The 21,691-nt window shown below is 45.4% G+C and overlaps 1 protein-coding gene across 1 annotated transcript; it reads left to right on the top strand.

Annotated features, from left to right (window-relative positions):
- Nucleotides 1-735: 735 nt before the first annotated feature.
- On the top strand, nt 736-10,311 carry LOC123516129. The gene is made up of 5 exons (XM_045275237.1): nt 736-881; nt 2,808-3,162; nt 6,800-7,115; nt 7,715-7,857; nt 8,929-10,311. Coding segments are annotated over exons 1-5 (1,293 nt in total). The 5' UTR covers nt 736-880; the 3' UTR covers nt 9,407-10,311.
- Nucleotides 10,312-21,691: the final 11,380 nt, after the last annotated feature.

Genomic DNA, 21,691 nt, shown 5'->3' with positions numbered 1-21,691 from the left:
TGTGAACACCATACAGACGTAGGACATGCAGCGAGCCACCACAGGGTGGTGAGTAATGTAAACTGCACCCACGACCTCCATGATATAGCCATTATGAAACAACAACCCTCTCTTACTTCCTCCTCTACATGCCCTTCCCTCTACCAGTAACCACCAACTTGGCCTCCGCCTCCGCGGACCGCGGCCAGTGCTTCCATTTTAGGGTAAAATACCCTAAACTAGGGTAATTGAACCCTTCTTAGGGTAGTGTTTAGGGTAATGCATAAACTAGGGTAATTTTAGGGTAATCTGCCGTCCTATGGATAGGTGTGCTTGGAATGGTGCCAATCTGGTGGCAGGCTGGTTCTCTTTCATGTTCGATTCATGTACACAATCATCCCCGTGACTTGTATCATCCCTTCACCCCCCAACCCCATCCCCTTTCTTCCCAGTCTGCACTCACCCGTCAACTACGCGTACACGTTTTGTACCTTCGGACGGTTAGATCACAGTTCACACACAGAGTCAGTCACTTGCGAGGACGAGTCCACACAGAGCAGCCGCAGTAGTGGCTGTAATGTGTAGTCCTGTGTGTGTGTTTGGGGGGGGGCAATATTTAAACTTATGTATGATAAGAGTGCATTAATCAACAATTAATGGGCAACTTCGACAATCTAGGGTAAAACACTCGAATCTAAGGTAAAATTGACAAAAATCTAGGGTAAGATTTCATCAAATGGAAGCACTGACCGCGGCCCGCGCGGCCGCGCCATTCAGTCGAGTCTCAGCCTGTGATGAGGACGGTCTGACGAGAGGATAGCTCTGTTTTCTCTTTGCTTCATTGCATCGCTCACTGCTCCTATTTTTCCTCCCTTGCGGACAATAATCAACACAGGCCAGAAGTGAGTACCGCATCGTGATCAGGTGGACCACCATACAATCTCTCTGTGTTTGTATTCATACCTTCATTCTCCGCCAGATATATAAGCTAATCCTTAGGCCCCTAATCAGACTCCTCTACCTGTCCCGCCCTATCTTTGTATAAACTATGCCCATTTCTCCTACAGTTACATTTCTTCCTTCTAATTTTTCCTTTACGCAGAATCACAATTTTTTTTAGGTTTCTTTCATTTTGAACTGGTCTCTCTAGATTGTCATTTCACGATTTCCAACGATGTACTATATACCAACTGCAGAGATGAAGATAAAAAGTACGCGAATCCTGTCCATCAAATTCTGCTTTCGTCCAACAGGATAGGAGAATAAATGGGATTACAACTGTCATTTGAGTGATTATGGAAATACTATACATGCAATTCTATGGCTAACCTGTAACATTGGTTTCCTTTGAATGCCCTGGCCGAGAAAAGTGACAATCTAAAGTGCTATTATACAGAGAACACAATAAGTTAGAATATTATCATCGCCTTTTAGAACACTTTACGGCTATCAGATAAGAAGTAGTCAGTGTGACGAAAAGTGAGTAGCGAGCGAGATGACCTTGTGAATTGTTCGGAGGTTCACGTAAGACAAGGTGATGTTGAAGCAACAAACTTGGGGGGGGGGATAAACATTCATCACAGTAAGTCTGATTAATAGGATTCTGCGCATCCTGGCAGAGGCCACGCTGTCAAAGACGAGGACATTCCGGCCATAATAATGTTGACCTTGAAACACGAGAGAAAGTGAGATGGCATAGTTGTGGTGAACTGAACGATCTCTCTACAGTCTTTCATGAGTTATTCTTATGAGTCGTTCATGTCATCGAAGGTACTCATATTACTCTTCTTTCAAGATTTGTTACTGCGCCATTGTTTCATCTTCTTAAATGAATACAAGACGGTCTACGCATCCTTCGTTTTCCTCAATTTATCTTAGGCATTTCCGCCTTGTGTATAAGTTTAATGTACTGTACGTATTTGTCTATCTGCTCACACACACACACACACACACACACACACACACACACACACACACACCAGTCTTATCATCTCAAAAAACGTCCAGTCATGATGATCTGGGAAATATAGCCTTTGAAAAGAAAGTACTCTCTCTCTCTCTCTCTCTCTCTCTCTCTCTCTCTCTCTCTCTCTCTCTCTCTCTGGCGTATTGAGGTCAATAAAAACTACCGACTCTGTTGGGCGAGTGGAGACCTTGGACACACATCGACAAACCGACACGCTATGCTGCTTCTTTGGCACACAAAAAGCAAGACAGCACTAAGTACAAACCGAAAAAAGAAAAATATCCTTCTCAAATGGCGCTTTAGCCGAAGATTAAGAAAAGCTGCTAATATAAAAGAAATAACAGAATTGCCTGTGACTTTTATCGAAGAAAAAGGCAAAGAAGAATAAATGTGAAGGATTAATTAATTGTGAATATCAAGTTAAGTCAGGCTCGGGCAGGGAAGCAAAGTGAGTATAGTCTTCTATATACATTTCACAAATTTTGCGTTAAACATGTTACGGGATGCTACTGCGGCGGGCGTCCGGTGCGTTGGTATCCTTGTGGGCGGCAACCCCGAGTTACCAGATAGCTAGATAATGGAGATCAAGGATCAGTTAGGACTTAGGAGTTGTATGCCAGAGACATCAAGTCTGCCTGTCATCTCGTGTTGTGGAGCGTTGGTCGTACTGTACCTCCATGGGATATCTGTCAGAACACTGAGCCATCTTCGGGAGAGGCTCATGCATCACAACATTCACAAGACGCTCATTGATAGCATTATTTAGAAAGAGTGTGTGTGTGTGTGTGTGTGTGTGTGTGTGTGTGTGTGTGTGGTACCACCTTGGTATTCTCTTCCATGCTCATGATATGATTTTCGGCAGTGGCTGAGGTGGAAGACGACACGAAGAAGTACGTGCCTTTGACAGAAGAGCTGGTTCGGGAGGCTCTGAGAAAAGACAAAGGCAAGGACGCTCAGCTGGTGTCATGGAAGTATAAAGATTTCACTAAGAAGGGTGACAACTACGCCTGCTTCGTGACCAGCGTGGAGGTTCAGTACAAGGAAGAGGAGCACGGAGAGCCCCTGCAAGTAACTTACGTGGCTAAACTCGCACACCAGATCACATCAGTCTTCATGGATTTGATGAATGAGATGTTTGAGAAAGAGGGCTCCTGCTTTATAGAGATCCTCCCCAAGATGAACGAACTGCTGAGGGAACTCCACATCGACAGCATCAGGTGAGTGAGAGCGCCGTGGGGGTCATATAGTGGTATCCGACGAGTTTCACATTGATCACGGTATAGTCTTTATAGTCTTGGTAAAGTTAGTATACATTATCGATGAAGGTTCTGCCTGTGTTTCAAATACTTTTGTTTCCTTTGCAAGTGTCGCTCACTTGATTCATGTAAATATAACTCTACTTAATACACGAAGGGAAACCGGCATGAATAGTCTGTTATTAGTGGATAAAGCCATGGTGTTAGTTTGTATCGTGTTAAATGTGTAACTATAACTTTTTGAGCGTGTATAGTGTACTGTGCGTACAGACCACGTCTCGGTAGCGTCTCGGTAGCGCCAATTCAACTTTGGTGGAACGGAAGCTTTTCACTTGCTTACCAGTCTGCCTGATGCTAAAGCCAATCAATGAAATCTTTGTTTGATGGACCATATGAGCCATGAAGGACCCACGAGAATAAGCATTTATGTAAGTGGCAGCAACCTTAATACCGGCCAGGCTAGGGCGGCGTCACGTCTTGCCTGCTGGGATTTGCAATGACATGAATTTTGTGGTCCTTTTATATTTCCATGCATCTAATATGCAAAAAAAAAAAAAAAAAAAAAACATTAAATTCTTTGTGATTGTAAACATTACATAACAACTGCGTTGTTCTTCTTGATAAGTGGCTTGGCAGATCAACAAATATGTTTGTTCAATGGAACAGAGCTAAAAAAAAAAAAAAAAAAAAAATATATACGAATAAGAGCTAAGAAAAGAAGAAAAAAATCACACACAGACACACACACACACACACACAATCACAGTTTGGCACTGCCACGACTGCCTTCGGTCCTCCCTTCTGCAAGACGCGGTCCATGATGCAGTCCCCGCCGACGAGACTCCACCCACCGACATGGCCGCCGCATTGGCTGCCCTCAGAGCGCGAACCAGGCTTCTGCAACACGTCCCCCGCCGTCACCGCCACCGCGTTGCTTCGGATCTCGCCAGTGCCATTACAGCCGCCCTTGAGCAGGGCACTCCCCTCACTTGGTGGCGCCTATTTTCCTATATGTTCCAAAGCCCCCTCGCCGAACCTGCCAACCCACCCCATTCCACTGAGCCAGCTCCCCAGTACAACCCTAGTGAAGCTAATGACACCAGCACCATCACCTTCTCTCGACGTGTCCAAAAAAAATGTGCCGACGGAGACATTCGCGCTGCCCTCCGTCTCTTAACGACCTCTGACACCTTCATCTCCCCCAGTGAGCAAACTGCCGATGCTCTCCGCACCGAGCTCTGCAACGCTGCTATCGCTGGAGAACTTCCCGCCCACGCGACGCAAACATTTTACAGTGCAAGCCTCACTGCCATCAGAAAAAAGGACGGTGGCATCCGACCCATTGCGGTGGGGTCCATTTACCGAAGGTTAGCATCCAAGATTTTGGCCAAACGCATGTCTTCCGCCCTTGCCCCTGAACTACAGCCTGTCCAGCTTGGCGTCGGCGTGCGCATGGGTTGTGAGGCCGCTGTCCACGCCGTGCGTGATCACTCTGATGCGCACACCGGCTCGCCAGGCCACATCATCGTGAAGCTAGACCTCACCAACGCTTTCAACACTGTCCACAGGTCAGCAGTACTCCGTGAGGTTGTCCGCCGCTTTCCTTCTGCTGCTCCTCTAGTGTCTCAAGCCTACTCTCAGCCCTCGCCCCTCCACTTTGGCCCTACTCGCCTCTGGTCTTGCCGTGGCGTGCAACAGGGCGACCCCCTGGGCCCCATACTTTTCGCTCTCGCCCTAGACACAGCAATACGACACCTCCGTTCACCCCTCAACCTCTGGTTTCTGGACGACGGCACACTAGCTGGGCCCAAAGATGTTGCTGCAGACCTGCATAGTTTGATACCATCACTGCAGGACCTGGGCCTCACCTTAAATGAGAGCAAGTGTGAGGTAATCCATCTCGATGATCCAGGTAACACAAACACTCCAGACATGGGCCACGCAGTACCCATGGTGGATAGCGTCGCCGGCAAGGCCGCCAATCCCGGCCCCAGCAACGTCGCTGAGATCCTCGCCAACAACGCCGAGAACCCTGGCCCTAACACGGACGATCCCCTTCCCACTGCCCTCCGCACATCACTCACACGTCTGTCTATACTGGGCTCCCCTATCCACGCCCATAGCAGCGACGAGGCCCTTGGAAAAATCAAGAACGCAACAAGACTCCTTATTGACAGAACATCCAACATTGGCAGCCACGCTGCCCTCTTTTTCTTGTCGAGGTACGCAGCGGTACCGAGGGCCACATACCTACTACGCTCAGCACCTGTCCGTGCAGCAAGCGAATCATTAAGAGAGATCGACGAGTTGATGCGGCATGCAATATCTCAGTGCTGCAACGTCCAGCTTGACAGCGATTCTTCTTGGACACAAGCCTCCTTGCCACTCCGTTACGGGGGCTTGGGTGTGAGACGGTTGATAGATGTAGCACTGCCAGCTTACATCGCTTCATTAGAGGTCTCCAGGGACCTGGTCTGTACCATCAACCGCCGCCCCAACGGCGACAGACTGGATCGCTTGAACTCTGCTGTAGCGATTTTTCGTAACACCCAGTGCCCAGACCTGAACGCAGAGCTGGGTCTTCGGCAAAGGACCCTTGACGGTGTAGCCTCGCAACACCGCCTTGATGACCTCCTCAGCCATGCCAACCTGGTCGACCGCGCTCGGTTCCTCGCTGCCACAGCACCGCACAGCGGAGCCTGGCTCTCTGCTATCCCCGTAGAGAGTCTCGGCCTCATCCTCCCCGATGATGCTGTACGAATAAATGTTGCATTGAGGCTGGGCCTGCGGGTTCAACAGCCTCACCGCTGCCGCTGTGGAGCCTTAACAGACGCCCTAGGCCACCACAGTTTGTCCTGCCAGCGGAATCCCGGACGCCTGCCACGCCATGCTGCTCTCAACGACGTGGTGTACCGCGCCCTGGCTGCCGCTAGGATAGTGGCCACCCTTGAACCCCGAGGCCTGGATCGTGGGGACGGACGCCGCCCAGACGGCATTACAGTCTTTCCCTTCAGACGAGGCAAGATGTTGATGTGGGATACCACCTGCGTAAACACCTTCTGCAGCACCCACATTAATGACTGTGCCTTGGCTGCTGGGGCAGCGGCTCGCGCCGCCGAACATCGCAAGCGCCATCGCTACGAGGACCTGGCCCGGAGGTATGATTTCTCACCACTTGCTGTGGAGACTAGCGGTGTGCTCGGGCCAGACTTCAATGACTTACTGGATGATATTGGTAGAAGAATCACCCAACGCAGCGGGGAGCCTCGAGAGACAGGTTGGCTGCGGCAACGCATCAGCCTTGCCGTAGCGCGGGGCAACGCAGCTGCCATCTGCGGGCCCCATTAGTTGCCGAAAGGCCCACTATGAATCATGTTTTGTACCCATATGTATAAATAGTAAAGTTGTTTTGCCTGAGTGAATGCCTATGTATGTGCTTGTACGCATGCCAGTATGAAAGTAGGAAAAAAAAAAAAAAACACACACACACACACACACACACACACTGCCTCAGGCACGATAAAGTTTCTATGCAGTTAATACCACGAGAACAATGATGTGGACCCATACTAGTGCTAATCTTCCTCGTCTCCCTCAGGACTGCCAAGGGATACTGCATGTCACTTAAACGTGGGAAGGAAGTATTACTACTTGAGGACTTAAGGCACCGCAAGTTCAAGATGTTCGATAGGCGGCGAGGGATAGACGTGCCCCATGCTCTGCTTGTGTTGAAAGAACTGGGAAGACTCCATGCCACCTCCAGACTGTTAGAGAGGAAGCTTGGCTGCTCGCTGCACGAAACATGGCCTATCATTATAGAGAAGTGGCTGGAAGAGGATGATGTACCCGGTGCGGAAATGTTCCAGAAGATGATAGAATCCCAAATGGAGACAGCAGCCATGGTCATGGAAAAGGTAAGTGTTGTGAGGTAAGCACGAAAACTTAGACAAGATGTTTAGGATAGAAAATAACACACACACACACACACACACACACACACACACACACACACACACACACACACACACACACACACACCACTTATCATCGTAAATATCGTCTAGTCATGATATGATGATCTAGGATACACATAGCCTTTGAAAAGAAAGTAATCTCTCTCTCTCTCTCTCTCTCTCTCTCTCTCTCTCTCTCTCTCTCTCTCTCTCTCTCTCTCTCTCTCTCTCTCTCTCTCTCTCTCTCTCTCTCTCTCTCTCTCTCTCTCTCTCTCTCTCTCTCTCTCTCTCTCTCTCTCTCTCTCTCTCTCTCTCTCTCTAGCGTATATATATTTGAGGTCAATAAAAACTACCGACTCTTGTTGGGCGAGTAGAGACTTTGGACACACATCAACAAACCGACGCGCCGCCATATATATATATATATATATATATATATATATATATATATATATATATATATATATATATATATATATATATATATATTGATAATAAAAAAAGTCATAGAAAGATAAGTTGTATTAGTACGATGAAACCGCCTTTCCCTATACACCCAGATCCCGAATTACGAGCAAGTAGTCGCGTGGATCAGAAACACCAAGCCCAAGGGTATGGATATCTTCAAACAAGGCTTGAAGAAAAGTGACAAGTTTAATGCCTTGAACCACGGAGACTGCTGGAACAACAACATTCTCTTCAGGTGAGTCTACAGGACGCACAGGTGAGAGGAGAAGCAGAGACATGTAACCAGAAAACTGCTATTGTTGGACCTATAAGGAAGAGGTTGCTTCCATGTCACGAGGTTGCAGTGACAGGAACTAAAATTGTTGCAGAGTCGCAGACGAACGAGTAAAAGAGTAAAGATGGATTCACACGTTCCAATTTGCGACTGTTTTTTTTTTTTTTTACGTACGTAGAGTTTTCGACTCGCAATCGGCGCCTAGCGACTGCAGAAAGTAGTCGCAAATCAAGACGAATATGTTGGTCTTGCTATATAGTCGATTTGCGACTTTATTTACGTCGTGACGTCACGGAGTAAGTTTTGAAAGTGTGGTTTGTAGAGATAGAGAAGATGGATGTTAGTTGGTGAGGGAAAAAGAACACATCTAGGGCCCCAGAAATGAATAATACAGTAAAAAAATGTTTGCGCAAATCGTCGTTCAACGAAATAGCTGCCACTCTACAAGAGCTGTTTCCCACAATGCAGGGTGTTGTTGGAGGTGAGGACTGAAGACTTGTCAAGATTTAATTTGATCGCAGTTGTGCATAGTCTTCTTAAGATTAACAATTTTCTTATGAGAAATGTTGGCTAATTTAAAAGTGTGGTAGGCACTCCTTTCTTTACTTCTACTTAGCCAGGGACGTATCCACAGGCATTTTTTTTCCCATTCCCATTGATTTTTCCTGTACGCCAAAAGAAGAGCAACCACAGCTTCAGCATCGTCACTGGAGGAAGACATTTTTGCGGGTAGCTGTTTGTTTACATTCAGTTCCCGCCAAAGCTTACTCCGTGACGTCATAACGTAAATAAAGTCACAAATCGACTGAACAACACCAACATGTTGACCTTGCTTTGCGACTTGCACTTTGTCTTAAATTGCCTCGTGTGAACCCGCCTTTAGTCCTACACGATTAAATGAAATAAATTAAAGATTTATATAAAGTAGTTTTATCTATATAAGCTCATTTTTTGGTTCTCTTACCATTAAAAAGAGGAATGGACGGTAGCAAGAAGTAATTGAGCAGTTTCTAACTTTCTTTGCGTCCACAGATACGACGAGACAGGGGCACCCGTGGAGGTGATGCTGGTGGACCTGCAGGGAATGCGAATGGCTTCGGTGGCTGCAGACCTCTCATACTTCTTGTACTCTAGCTTTACCGGTGGTGTTCGTAAGAGCAACTTAAAATTTTTCATGGAAACCTACTACGACTCGTTCTGCAGTGTGCTACGAGCAGCACAGGTGCCAATTCCATTCTCTTTGGAAGAACTTATTGTAGAATTCAGGAACAAGATGATTTTAGGTTGTATTAGCGGCATGATATTGGCACCTATAGTTCTAAGCGAGGAAGAAGACGTGCAGGCCTTCTTTGACATGACGGAGGAAAATATGGATACGAATAACCGAGAGCGGCAGGAGAAGATCCTCAAGATGAGCAAACGGGAAGGTGGTCAGTTACAGGACAGGTTTCTCTCCATGTTTAATGAGATGGTGGAGGCAGGAATTGTCCCTAATAAAGATGTAGTTTAATAATGTTGTATGATGATGAAAATAGTAACTGGTCTTCTGAAGTTGCCTTGTTCCAGGGAGCTCACTATACAAAATTTCTTCCTTCTCTCATTCTTATTCTGTCCGCCTCTCTAATGCAAGAGTTAACCATGCAGTACTCTCGATCAATCGTCTTTTTCTCTGGTGAACTCTGGAAATTCCTGACTGCTTCTGTATTCCTGCTTACTATGACGAACTATTTCAACGGGGAGGTTCTTTTAAATTTTCAATGCTATTTTGGGACTGGCATCCAAGTGGCTTTTTCCTTTATTTTTCCTCTTTTTGTTTCCCTAGGTCAGTGATCCACTTACATAATAAAATAGCAGTAGTACCACCTTAGAGCAGATTCACATAAAATAGAGATTTAAAATTAATGAATAACCCTTTCACACTAGGCAACTAGTGACGGTCACTAGTTGCTTAGTGTGAAAGACTCGGGCAACTGCAAGCAACCAGTGACTGTCACCGAGTTGTGGCATCCTTTCTCATCATCTCATTAGTAGAAAGAATGACATCCATGGAGAAGGTGCTTCTGTTGGCAAAGGTGCAGTTCACTGGCAACGAGATCATATCTAGACAGAAATGAGGTGATGTGGTTGGTGATGTAAAGGTGTGGTGGTGGTGGGGGGGATAACACGTGTGACGTGGTGATATGGTGTTGTGGTGTAGCTACTTCTGAAGAAATATACATATGAACAGGTGTTTGTTTTTAACTCACATATTTCATTCTTCTCAGCTTGAGATTTCCCTTCAGTCTGGAATGAAATGCATAATAATTTCACTCCACGCGTTCCTCTTTTCATTCTTGTTGCTGTATTGTTCATTGGATGAATCCCAAACTGCTGGGTGTTTTTCCACTTCGTGAATTAAATCTTGTGTTAATTTTCTCCACTACTTTCATTCCCTCCATCTCGCACGTTTTTTCCTGTGCAAAGCTGGCTGGACACTGAGAAGAGTCACAAAAGTGACAGATTATAATTCGAAAGTTGCGCCACACGGTGGCTATGTATGAAAGCTCCCCATTTGAAACAATGCCCAACGGTGGGTGACGGCAACTGCCTATGACAGTTAATCGTTGACAGGGCGGGCAACTGCAATAGCCGGTTGCTCAACCGGACAACCGCAGTGGCGTAGTGTGAAAGGCTCCATTTGAAGTAATGGTAGGCAACTTAGAGAGTCACCGAGTGACAGCCACAAGTTGCCTAGTGTGAAAGGGGCCTAATATTTACTGCAGCAGCAGCAACAGCAGCACCACCACCATCACCACCACCACCAAAAACAATGTAGTCGTAGTATATATATATATATATATATATATATATATATATATATATATATATATATATATATATATATATATATATATATATATATATATATATATATATATATATATATATATACTGAACCTTCGTGAGGCTCAGTCTCTTATACTGGGCCTAAGTGAAGCTTAAGCCGAGTAAGGGGAGAAAAGAAAGATGTAACGAATCCAAGGGGGGGAGGGATGAACACACCAAGCTTAACAAAATAGACCCTTTAATTCAATAACAACTCATCACAGTCATGTAACTTCCTACCTAGCCTACCTATAAGAGGGGAGACCTATGGGGGGGGGGAAACCGTGGGTAACTCAGCTGTAGATGAGAGGGCGTGAGGGTGCGTGTGGTGGCCAAGTTTTCTATCAGCTGACGAACCAAACTGTTCCCTTTTTATCCACACCAAATCATCTACCTTGACTCTTTGGTCCTTCCGGCCAATGTTCGCCCTAGCTAACCACTTCCTGCTATTTGCACGGGATGATTGTCTCACTGCCTCCAAGGCTGTATTAATGTCTATTTCATCGTCCACCTGGGGCAAAGTAGTTCCCACATAGCGAGGAGCATGGCGCCGGAAGAAAACGAAATAGGGCTGTTCGCCAGTGGTCTCGTGTACGGCTGCATTAAGGATCTGCTGACACTGCGTGAGGCACTCGGACCACCTGTGCGGTTGTCCTTTCCCGAGAGACGCTAGCACTGACTTCATGGTTCGATGTAACCGTTCGGTGATAGAGTTCCCACATGGATGGTATGGGGTGGAAAACACCATCTCTATCCCATGCGTACGACAGAGTTCTGTCAACAATTGTGAGCGGAACTCGCACGCATTGTCAGCTAAGAGTACCTTCGGTACCCCATAGTCTCCCAAGTAACTCTTAATAACCCTAACTACCTCCTCAGCGTGTCTGGACCGTAACTTCACCAACTTTACAAATCTTGAAAAGTGATCTATGATGGTTAATACGTACTTATAACCTCCTCTGGCTGGAGTCATTTCAGTAATATCGATACTAATTCTTTCCAAAGGTTGATTTACAGGAGGCAATTCCTGGTATGTCTTTTGTAAAGCTGGTGCAGTTTTACATTGTTGACAAATTATACATTCTCTGATAAATTTCTTTATGTCTGATCTTTGATTTGGCCAGTAAAAATATTCTTCAGCTTTTAACATGGTTTTAGTTGTCCTAAATGTCCAGACTCTTTTCATGGGCCAATACAATAGCTTGTTTCTTTAGTGTCTGGGGTACAACCAATAAATATAGGATGGTTCCATCTTTCTTTTGTTTGGAGTAATATAACACTCCATCGTGAACAATAAACTGATTCAAAATGACAGGGGAGTATCTGGCACGTGGTATTCTTCCTCCTTCTAAATATTCCTTCATCTCTCTCCATCTAGGTTCTGCTATCTGAGCTTGAATGAATTCATCGGTGGTCAAACCTAGAAATGAATCTTGACCTACCACATTTACTACCTGAACAGGGCGACTCAGTTGGTCGGCCACTACATTCTTCCTGCCTGCTTTGTACTCTATTTTAAACTGAAAATCACGCATCTCCAGAATCCATCTGTTCATACGTGGAGATTTTGTTCGTTGGCGAAAAACTGAGACTAGTGGCTGATGGTCAGTTCGAATTAAAACTCGGACACCCCATAGATAATGGTGAAATTTTCTACAGGCTAGTACTACAGCTAACGCTTCCCGATCTGTTGTTGAATATCGAGTCTCCACTGGTCTAAGCTTCTTCGAAAAATATCCTATGACATTTGGTTCTTTCCCATGATACTGCATCAACACTGCCCCTACATGTGTGGCACTACTATCCGTCTCGAGGACAAACTCTCGATTGAGATCGGCTTTTCCTAGTACTGGAGAGTGTATTAGTTTCTCCTTCAGCGTTTCAAAAGCTTTCTGGCATTCACCTGTCCAATAGAACGGCGTTCCTTTCTTTGTGAGCTCGGTTAATGGGGCCAGTATCTTGGAGCAGTTTTCAATGTGTCTTCGATAGAACGACACCATTCCTATAAACCTACGGGTCTCTTTCACGTTAGTTGGAGGTTTCATCTGTTTTACGGCCTCCACATTACTTGGGTCTGGTTTATAGCCTTCTTTTGATACAATGTGCCCGAGGAACTTTACTTGTCTCTGCCCAATGCTACACTTGGATAAATTGAGTTTAATCCCTACAGACGCTAAGTGGCTGAATAATCTATCCAATCTGTGGATTAAGGTGGTATAATCTGTAGCATAAACAATTAAATCATCCAGGTAATTCTTAACCCAGTTTTCTTTAAGTAAGGGAGCTAATGCGTGGTTCATTTGTCGGGCAAATATCGCTGGGGAACAACTTAACCCAAAAGGTAAGCGTCTAAACCTATAAAGCGAGACACCGTCACTGAACGTCGTGAGATCTCTACTCGCCGAGTCCAGTGCGACCTGATAATACGCTTCACGCATATCTAAGGTGGCGTAATAATCATTGCCTGACACACTTTCTACTAGCTCGTCAAGTTTGGGTAAAGGATGAATATCCATGGTTAGTTGTTTGTTTACTTTTCGATAGTCAAGGCAGAGTCTTTTTTCTCCATTAGGCTTATTTACTAAAACTATCGGAGATAACCATGCTGCTGTGGAATTCTCAATTATTCCCTTACCTTCTAAATCATGTAGAATCTGCTGAATAGTTTCTCTCGCTTTCTCTGGGTATCGATAGAGTGGTGTACGACAGGGTGTTGGGTCGTCTACCTGAATGTGGGCTGGATCTGCTTGTATTAGTCCTAATTCGCCAGGATGTACGATAAATAATTTTGATGTTTCTGAATGAGCTGAAATAAACTAAGCTCTTGTTCTTTCTCTAGATGTGACCAGTCTCGCGAGTCGAGAATTACTTTGAGCTTTTCCCACCGGGTTTGGTTTGTGGGCACACAATCATTTTCTGGCCCGATGGCTTCACTTATTTTAGCGATGGTCAGGGGTGAGTCTTCTATCTCTATTTGTCCCTCGTCTATTATTTCATACTTTATCAGTAAGGTTCCTGGTCGTAACACTAACCTAACTTTGGTGTTATTAATGACGGGGATGAAAACAGTGCGTGTTTCAGTCACTCGCATTATAGTTGGCAATCCATCTTGAACACAGGCATGTTTAGCCTCAATCATTATTACGGTATTAGGTTCCTCACTTACTTTTACTTCCACTAGGGTCGTTTCGTAACAGTCCACTAGTGTTTTGGTTGTTACTCTACCGAAGCGCTGGTTATGAGAGGGAGACTGAGGTTCTTTTCTCACCATCCTGACTTTTCCATATGGTGTTTCCACGAATACTAAGGGATAAACAAGATTGTTCCAATGAATCCGCTTAGCTTGGTGATCTAGAGTGAGAGTTGACTGACCGATCGTGTTCATTCCCAACAATACGTGTGTTCTGAGATATTCATCGGGAACGACCGCTACTTGAGCAATGATGGGATGGTTACTGTTACTGGCTATTGTTACATAAGCTTGGCCCAATACTCTGATCTGCTTACCGGTGATTCCTTGCAAAGGGGGAATCTTTGAACTTTGTTTCACTGGAATTCCCATTTCATTAATTACACTGATCTTAATTAGTGAAACATCACTGCCAGTATCTAACATTGCTTCGAGTACATGGTTATTGATATCTACGCTGATTACCGGGGATTGTCATAACATCCTATTCCGTGTTGTGTTTACTTTACCGGGGCACGATGGATGGCCGCGCCGACAATTGAGCCGTAAACAATCATAACAGGAGCCAGGTTGTGGTCTTTTATAGCACTCGGCTATTGAGTGGTTAGTAGCTCGGCAATATGGGCAGTATTTCTCTCTTCTGCGCCATTGCTGTAATCTTTGATCTACCCGGTCTAATCTACTAGCGGGTGGTGTTAATGTGGCGGCCGGGTGGGGTGTAGTCGCCGCCGCCGCTCGCGGGGCAGTCGGTAGGTGGGCTGGGGCCGGGCTAACCGCTCGTACGCTACTCTCTTTCCGAGTCATTACCACCAGTCTTTCAGTATCTAATTTGGTCAGAAACCTGGTTAACGATACTTTTTCGTCCAGGTACAGTTCTAGTCTTTCCCTGCAGTCTCTCGGCATTCCTTTTATTAGTTTGCTCTTTATCAACCTGTCCTGAGACGGCACGTCATCAGCATCGGTCCTTACGGTAACCAAAGCTAGTTTACATTTCAACCTTGTCATAAACTCGATGGGGTCGTCTTCCACCGAATATTTTAAATCATTCAGAGAATCAAATAACCTTTCCTCATTCTGGTCCGTGAGCTCCTTTGTAAGATATTGCTTAAATTGTGCCCAGGTTACTTCCTTCTCCACTACCGTTTGCACCAGTAAAGCTAATGGGGCTTCCACACGCATTTTAACTATCTGTTGCCTCTCTCTATTATCTATTGAGCAACTTTCCACCTGTGAGAAAAAAAAAACAGCTAACCGGCCAACTCCTTCTACTCCACTCAAGTGACGCAGTTCAAGGACGGGATGTCACGGGGCTTCATGAGGCATTTAACAGGGTTACTCGCAGGCCTCTCCTGTTCTCTCTAACTTCCTGCAACAAATCGTAGACACAATCACGCAAGGCATCTACCTCCATCTCTAAGTTATTTACTGCCTCTGCACCTGACGGACTTACGCTCGTTATCTGGTTAACTACCGTATCATCTTCGGTTTTAACTACTGGTTCATTTTCCTTTTTAGGCGTCCACTCCGCCCTTAAGCTCAGAAAATCCGCCAACTCATCCATAACGAAAGAAAAAATACCTGACAACTTGTCACAAACTAAACAAAATGAAAATTGGGTGAACAGTGGCTTTGTTTCACCAAACACAACTTAAATTCTCATTATAAAAACAACGTACCTTCCTGTGGAGACAAGAAGCTAATCACACCAAAATATCAATGCATAAGAAAACAACTTATTGAAAAAACATGCCAGAACATATGAGCCAAATGGGAAATGTAAAAAAAAAATTACCCCTAAACTGGAAAAAAAAAAAAAAAAAAATTTTGGTCTCCTCCCCTAGCTTATCCGCGCGGATAAACTAGAGGTGGGAGGGTAGCAAGGGGGACCGGCACGGCGCCAACTACCACCCAAAGGTAATTACTTGTGGGGAGTGTGGGGGCCCCCGTGCTACCGCCGAACCACCAACAAAACATCATGGGGGAAGGGACGAACACCTAACTCTCACTGTTCCCCTTCCTCTTTCCTGTCGCTGTGACTCCATAATGGCCACTCGAAACATGAGGCAAAAATAAGAAAAAAAAATAAACGGAGGAGAAACACCACTTCACTACTAAACAAGGGGGGATAAGCACTGATTATTCCTGTCTCTACGGAGAGTTACGTGGGTCGATGTGCCTATATAAAACACATCTAAACCGCTGCCACCATCTATACTGAACCTTCGTGAGGCTCAGTCTCTTGTACTGGGCCTAAGTGAAGCTTAGGCCGAGTAAGGGGAGAAAAGAAAGATGTAACGAATCCAAGGGGGGAGGGATGAACACACCAAGCTTAACAAAATAGACCCTTTAATTCAATAACAACTCATCACAGTCATGTAACTTCCTACCTAGCCTACCTCCCCCATGCCCTGACAAAGGACAATAGTTTTGAGATAGGTATAGGATCCCTGTGTGAATGAAGCGTGCATGAGAATATGTGAAGTCACTTAATGTTAAGATATTAAAAAAATAAATAAATAAATAAAAAAAAATAAATAAATAAATAAATAAAAATAAATAAATAAATAAATAAATAAATAAATAAATAAATAAATAAATAAATAAATAAATAAATAAATAAATAAATAAAATATATATATATATATATATATATATATATATATATATATATATATATATATATATATATATATATATATATATATATAAACAAAAATAAATAAATAAATAAAGCCATTAAAAAAAAACTATATGCTTTATTCTAAAAGAAATATTAAAAAAAATGTAAAAAAATAAATAAATGGCCTAATACCCAAGACAGGGTGATGGCCATTAATAATAATAATAAAAAAAAAAAAAAAAAAAAAAAAACTCAGCACAGACTCGGCCTAGACATCGTGCTGATAACACGTGTCCTGCGCACAGACTCGGCCAAGACACCGTGCTTTAAACACGTGTCGTCCTGCGCTCTGTCCTTCACCCACCTCTGTGTGGATTTTTTGTACGCCCATCAGGCTTAGGTATTAGTCAAATAGTTAAGTTTCCCATTGTCCCGTGTTTTTAGCTTTGCCTTTTCACTATCCTCTCCTTAGCGGCAACAGAAGGTGTCTGTTGCCAGGTTGTCAGATTGTCTTTCCTCTCACACCTACGGAGGATCCGCCTCAGTGAGCGTGCTTTTGGGGTGAATTAACACCGTCCGGCCCCCCTAGAGTGGTTTGGCAGGACAATCTGACATTAGGTAACTCCTCCTGACCACCTCCCACTTGTGTCCTGCTCCTCCTGCAGGAGGGAGGTGTACCCTCCATGCCTGACGGACCTTCCTGCCCTCCCCGTAAGGGGGAGGGAGGACACTGATCGACGACCCCGACTACCAGACTGTCTATTGACGCCTCCAAAGCGACGTATGTGACTCTCTACTCTAAGACAAACACCCGCCGTTCTACTGTTAATTCTTTTATAATAAAGAAGGTCATCGATTGTAATATTGGAAATGTTGCTAATGTTAAAAAACTTGCTAGTGGTGATTTACTTGTTCAGACAGTTAACGTAAGTCAAGTCAAATCATTGTTGAAGCTCCGGTTCATTCATGACATCGAGATCGAGGCTTCGATTCCAGTGTCCATGAACTCGTGTCGGGGAGTCGCTTCCCACCGCGATTTTGTGGATATGGAACCGACCGAGATCGTCGATTGCATGACTGATCAGGATGTCATTGAGGCTCGGAAAATTACTAAAATGGTTGACGGTACAAGAAGGAGCACAGCATCAGTCATTCTCACCTTCAGTGCTGCTAAGTTGCCAGAGAGGATTCATGTAGGGTACGAGTCGGTTCCCGTTCGTCCCTACATTCCGAATCCTCTCCGTTGTTTCAAGTGCCAGCTTTATGGTCACCATGGTAACGCTTGTCGGTCTTCCCACGCTTACTGCGGTAGATGCGCAGGAGAGGGCCACTCTGTGGAGCAGTGCACATCCTTGGTAGAGAAGTGCCGTAATTGTGAAGGTGCTCACTCCACTTTTTCACGCGATTGTCCCGCGTGGAAAGTGGAGAAAGAGGTCTGCACGGTTAAGGCTACTGAAGGATCTCTTACTATGAAGCAAGGATGCGAGTGAAGCAGACGCAGGCCGCGCCTGCTTCAAACGTCTCCTACGCTTCAACAGTAAGGGCTCCACCTAAGATGTGTACTGTTGCTATCCAGACTGACCTCAGCGACCTGCTGCCTGCTCCATCTACCACCACTGATTCCCCTTCAACCTCTGCCTCATCATCTGCTAAATCTACTACTACTACTACTAAAACCTCTACTCCTATAACTTCCTCTGCTCCATACCTGTCTGCTATTTCTCGTACTCCCAGTAAGGGTGAGAAGACAGACAAGTCTAATAAATTAAATTTAACAAAGCTTGAACGTCAACGCCCTTCTCATGTCGTCGCCGCTCCCGCGCCGTCGAGAAGGAGTTCACACGCTCGCTCCCTCTCGACGAGCTCCGGGGAGTTAACAATTGATGAATCGATGGATGTCACCATTAGTAAGGGCCGGGAGAGGTCCCCCGGCAGCGCCTCTGAGCGCAAAAGGACTAAGAAAACGGCCGCCACCACAACTCTTAAGCCATAATGTTCAAGGTGTTACAGTGGAATTGCAGAAGTATTCGGAATAAAGATCCATATTTGTCACTTTTAGTGAACATACACAGGCCGTCCGTTATTTGTCTACAAGAGACGAGACTACAGGATCAGCCTGATCCTGCAGTGCTAAAACACTACCATCCGTATAGAAGATATGAGGGACACGGCGTTGCTATATACATACACAAAACACTGACACAAACAGAAGTGACGTTGAATACACCTCTGGAAGCGGTCGCGTGCAGGGTGAGATTCAACGACACGTATCTGGCTATCTGTTCCTCTACTTGCCTCCCAATACCTCCATTGTTGATGATGACATTACATCTCTTATTAGCCAGCTTCCGGGCAACAGGCTAGTTGTTGGCGACTTTAACGCCCATCATCAACAATGGGGAAGTGAGAGGTCAAGTGTACGTGGGGAGCAGATAGTAAACATTTTATTACAGACAAACCTCTGTCTTCTGAACGATGGAAGTGCGACTCGTGTAGATGATCGGACTGGTAACGCGTCTGCCATTGATCTGTCGTTGCTCTCGCCAGGTATACTCCTGACTTCTCCTGGGAAGTCATCGACGACTCCACGGAAGTGACCATCTGCCCATCTGCATCTCTTATGCACGCGACATCCCGCCCAATCCCCGCCCTCCCAAGTTTAACTTCAAGAGAGCAGACTGGGCAACCTTCCGTGGGGTTGCCGACGTGGATATATCTGGCGAGGACATTGACACGATGGTCAGCAACGCAACACAATCCATATTACACGCCGCTGAGGCTTGTATTCCGAAGACTTCTGCAGTTTACACTAAGCATGGAGTCTCATGGTGGACAACGGATTGCCGACAAGCACTTCGTGAGCGCAATAGACGATACAGGTACTTCAGCCAGCAGCCCAGTCAAGCAAATTTCATAGCCTATAAAAAGGCAAGGGCTCAGGCAAGGAAAGTCATCCGTAATGCAAAGAAAGACTCATTCAGACAATTCATATCATCTATTAACCGCACCACTCCTCTCTCCAAAGTATGGCAAACAATAAATATCTTAAATAACAGAAAACCATATATTCCTATCACCACCCTTAAAATAAATGATATTATAATTGATAACAAAACAGAAATAGCAAATGCCATAGCCCACCAATTCCATCAGGCCAGCAGCACAACTTATTATGACCCTACCTTCCTTCCAAGGAAGGAGGCTGCAGAACTCACTGTCCCAAACTTTGCCACAGGAGGCGTAAACTCAGACTACAACACAGAGTTTACGTTGGATGAACTCCTCTTTGCCCTGAAATCCTGTAAAGGCTCCAGTCCTGGTCCAGACAATATTTCATATATCATGTTACAAAATCTCGGCCACCACTCCCTTTCAAAATTATTAACGCTCTACAATAGAATATGGACCACCTACACTTTCCCTCAGTCTTGGCACTTCGCCCACACAATCCCAATCCCCAAAAAGACTGGACGCCTTACGGACCCCAGTGCGTTTCGTCCTATTGCGCTCACGAGCTGTCTATGTAAGGTCATGGAACGTATGGTAAAGCGAAGGCTACTTTTTGTTTTAGAAGCGAAGGGTCTGTTAGGTGATCAGCAGTCGGGCTTTCGGAAGTACCGAAGCACGATGGATCACCTAACACACCTGGAGCATTGCATTTCAGAGGCTTTTGCCAAAAAGAATTCATGATAGGGGTGTTTTTAGACATCCACAAAGCCTTCGACATGACATGGCGACACGGCATCCTCATGAAACTCTACGCTCATGGCTTCAGAGGTAACTTGCCCATTTTTGTTTATAATTTTCTTCAGGACAGAACATTCTCTGTCAAGCTTCCTGGTAACGTAATCTCGGACGTTTTCGTCCAGGAGAACGGGGTGCCGCAGGGTAGTGTTCTTAGTCCCATTTTATTTTGTATAATGATTAATGATATTCTGTCAACAACTCCCGTCCCCAGGAATCTTAAATACTCATTGTACGCCGACGATTGTGCGTTATGGCACTCCTCGCCTAACGCACAATTCTCGGCGGGGCGGATTCAGGATGCTCTTGATTCCGTCCAGCATTGGGCCTCACTTTGGGGATTTAAGTTTTCAGTTGCTAAGTGTATCGGTGTTGTTTTCACTAGACGTAACGTACCTGATTTGCAAATAACTCTTCAAGGCCAACCGATACCGTTTCAAAATTCAGTCAAGTTCTTGGGTCTGCATTTTGATAGCAGACTCAATTGGAAGACTCATGTTAATGAATTGCTCATTCGTTGTCGTAAAAAGATCAATGTCCTCAAATACCTTTCTGGTACTTCATGGGAGCAGACAGAAAATCTTTATTAATGGTGTACAAGTCCTTAATTCGTTCTCATTTAGACTATGGCTCACTGGTGTATGGGTCTGCGTCGGAACCAACACTGAGGAGATTGGATGTACTGCAGAATGAATGTGTGCGAATGTGTCTTGGAGCCCTGCGCTGCACTCGTGTGGCGCGGATGGAGGTAGAGGCCAATATACCACCCTTGGACATTCGTCGCAATTTCCTGCTTTTATCCTTTGGGATAAAACAGCCCGGAAAGCTCCCCTCGGGACAACAGCAACCAAAATTATATGGCAGCACCACCACCTCCACACCGCAGCTTGTCGTCCAGTCGCGACGCGTCTGAACGCCCTCTGCCAGCTCACCGGCATCCGACTGGACGACACAGACCACCTGGTGCTACCTACTCTTCCCCCATGGAAGCAATCAACAACCACCTTCATCAAGAGCTGGCTTCCGGAAAGAAGGCTGTTCTTGCCGAGGCGGAGCTCCACCAACACTTCCGGGCCCTCGTCGCTGGCCTCCCTCCATCCCTACATCTCTACACAGACGGCTCCAAGACAGGTGAATGTGTGGGTGCAAGTGTGTGGTCGAGCGAATGTGCCCTCAGGTTCCGACTGCCTACCCATACATCGGTGTTTTCTGCTGAAATTTTTGCAATTGATAAAGCCATAGATTATGCTTTAAATTCACCTCATAATTCAATCATAATTTTACGGACTCTATGTCAGCCCTTCAGGCAATAGAGTCCGGCCGCACGGATACAAATGAAATCCAGGGCAACATCGTTAATAAGTTAAACTCATGTC

Source organism: Portunus trituberculatus, chromosome 40, assembly GCF_017591435.1.
Source record: "Portunus trituberculatus isolate SZX2019 chromosome 40, ASM1759143v1, whole genome shotgun sequence".
In the NCBI taxonomy this organism is placed as follows: Eukaryota; Metazoa; Arthropoda; class Malacostraca; order Decapoda; family Portunidae; genus Portunus; species Portunus trituberculatus.
This window is presented reverse-complemented; position numbering and strand designations above follow the sequence as displayed.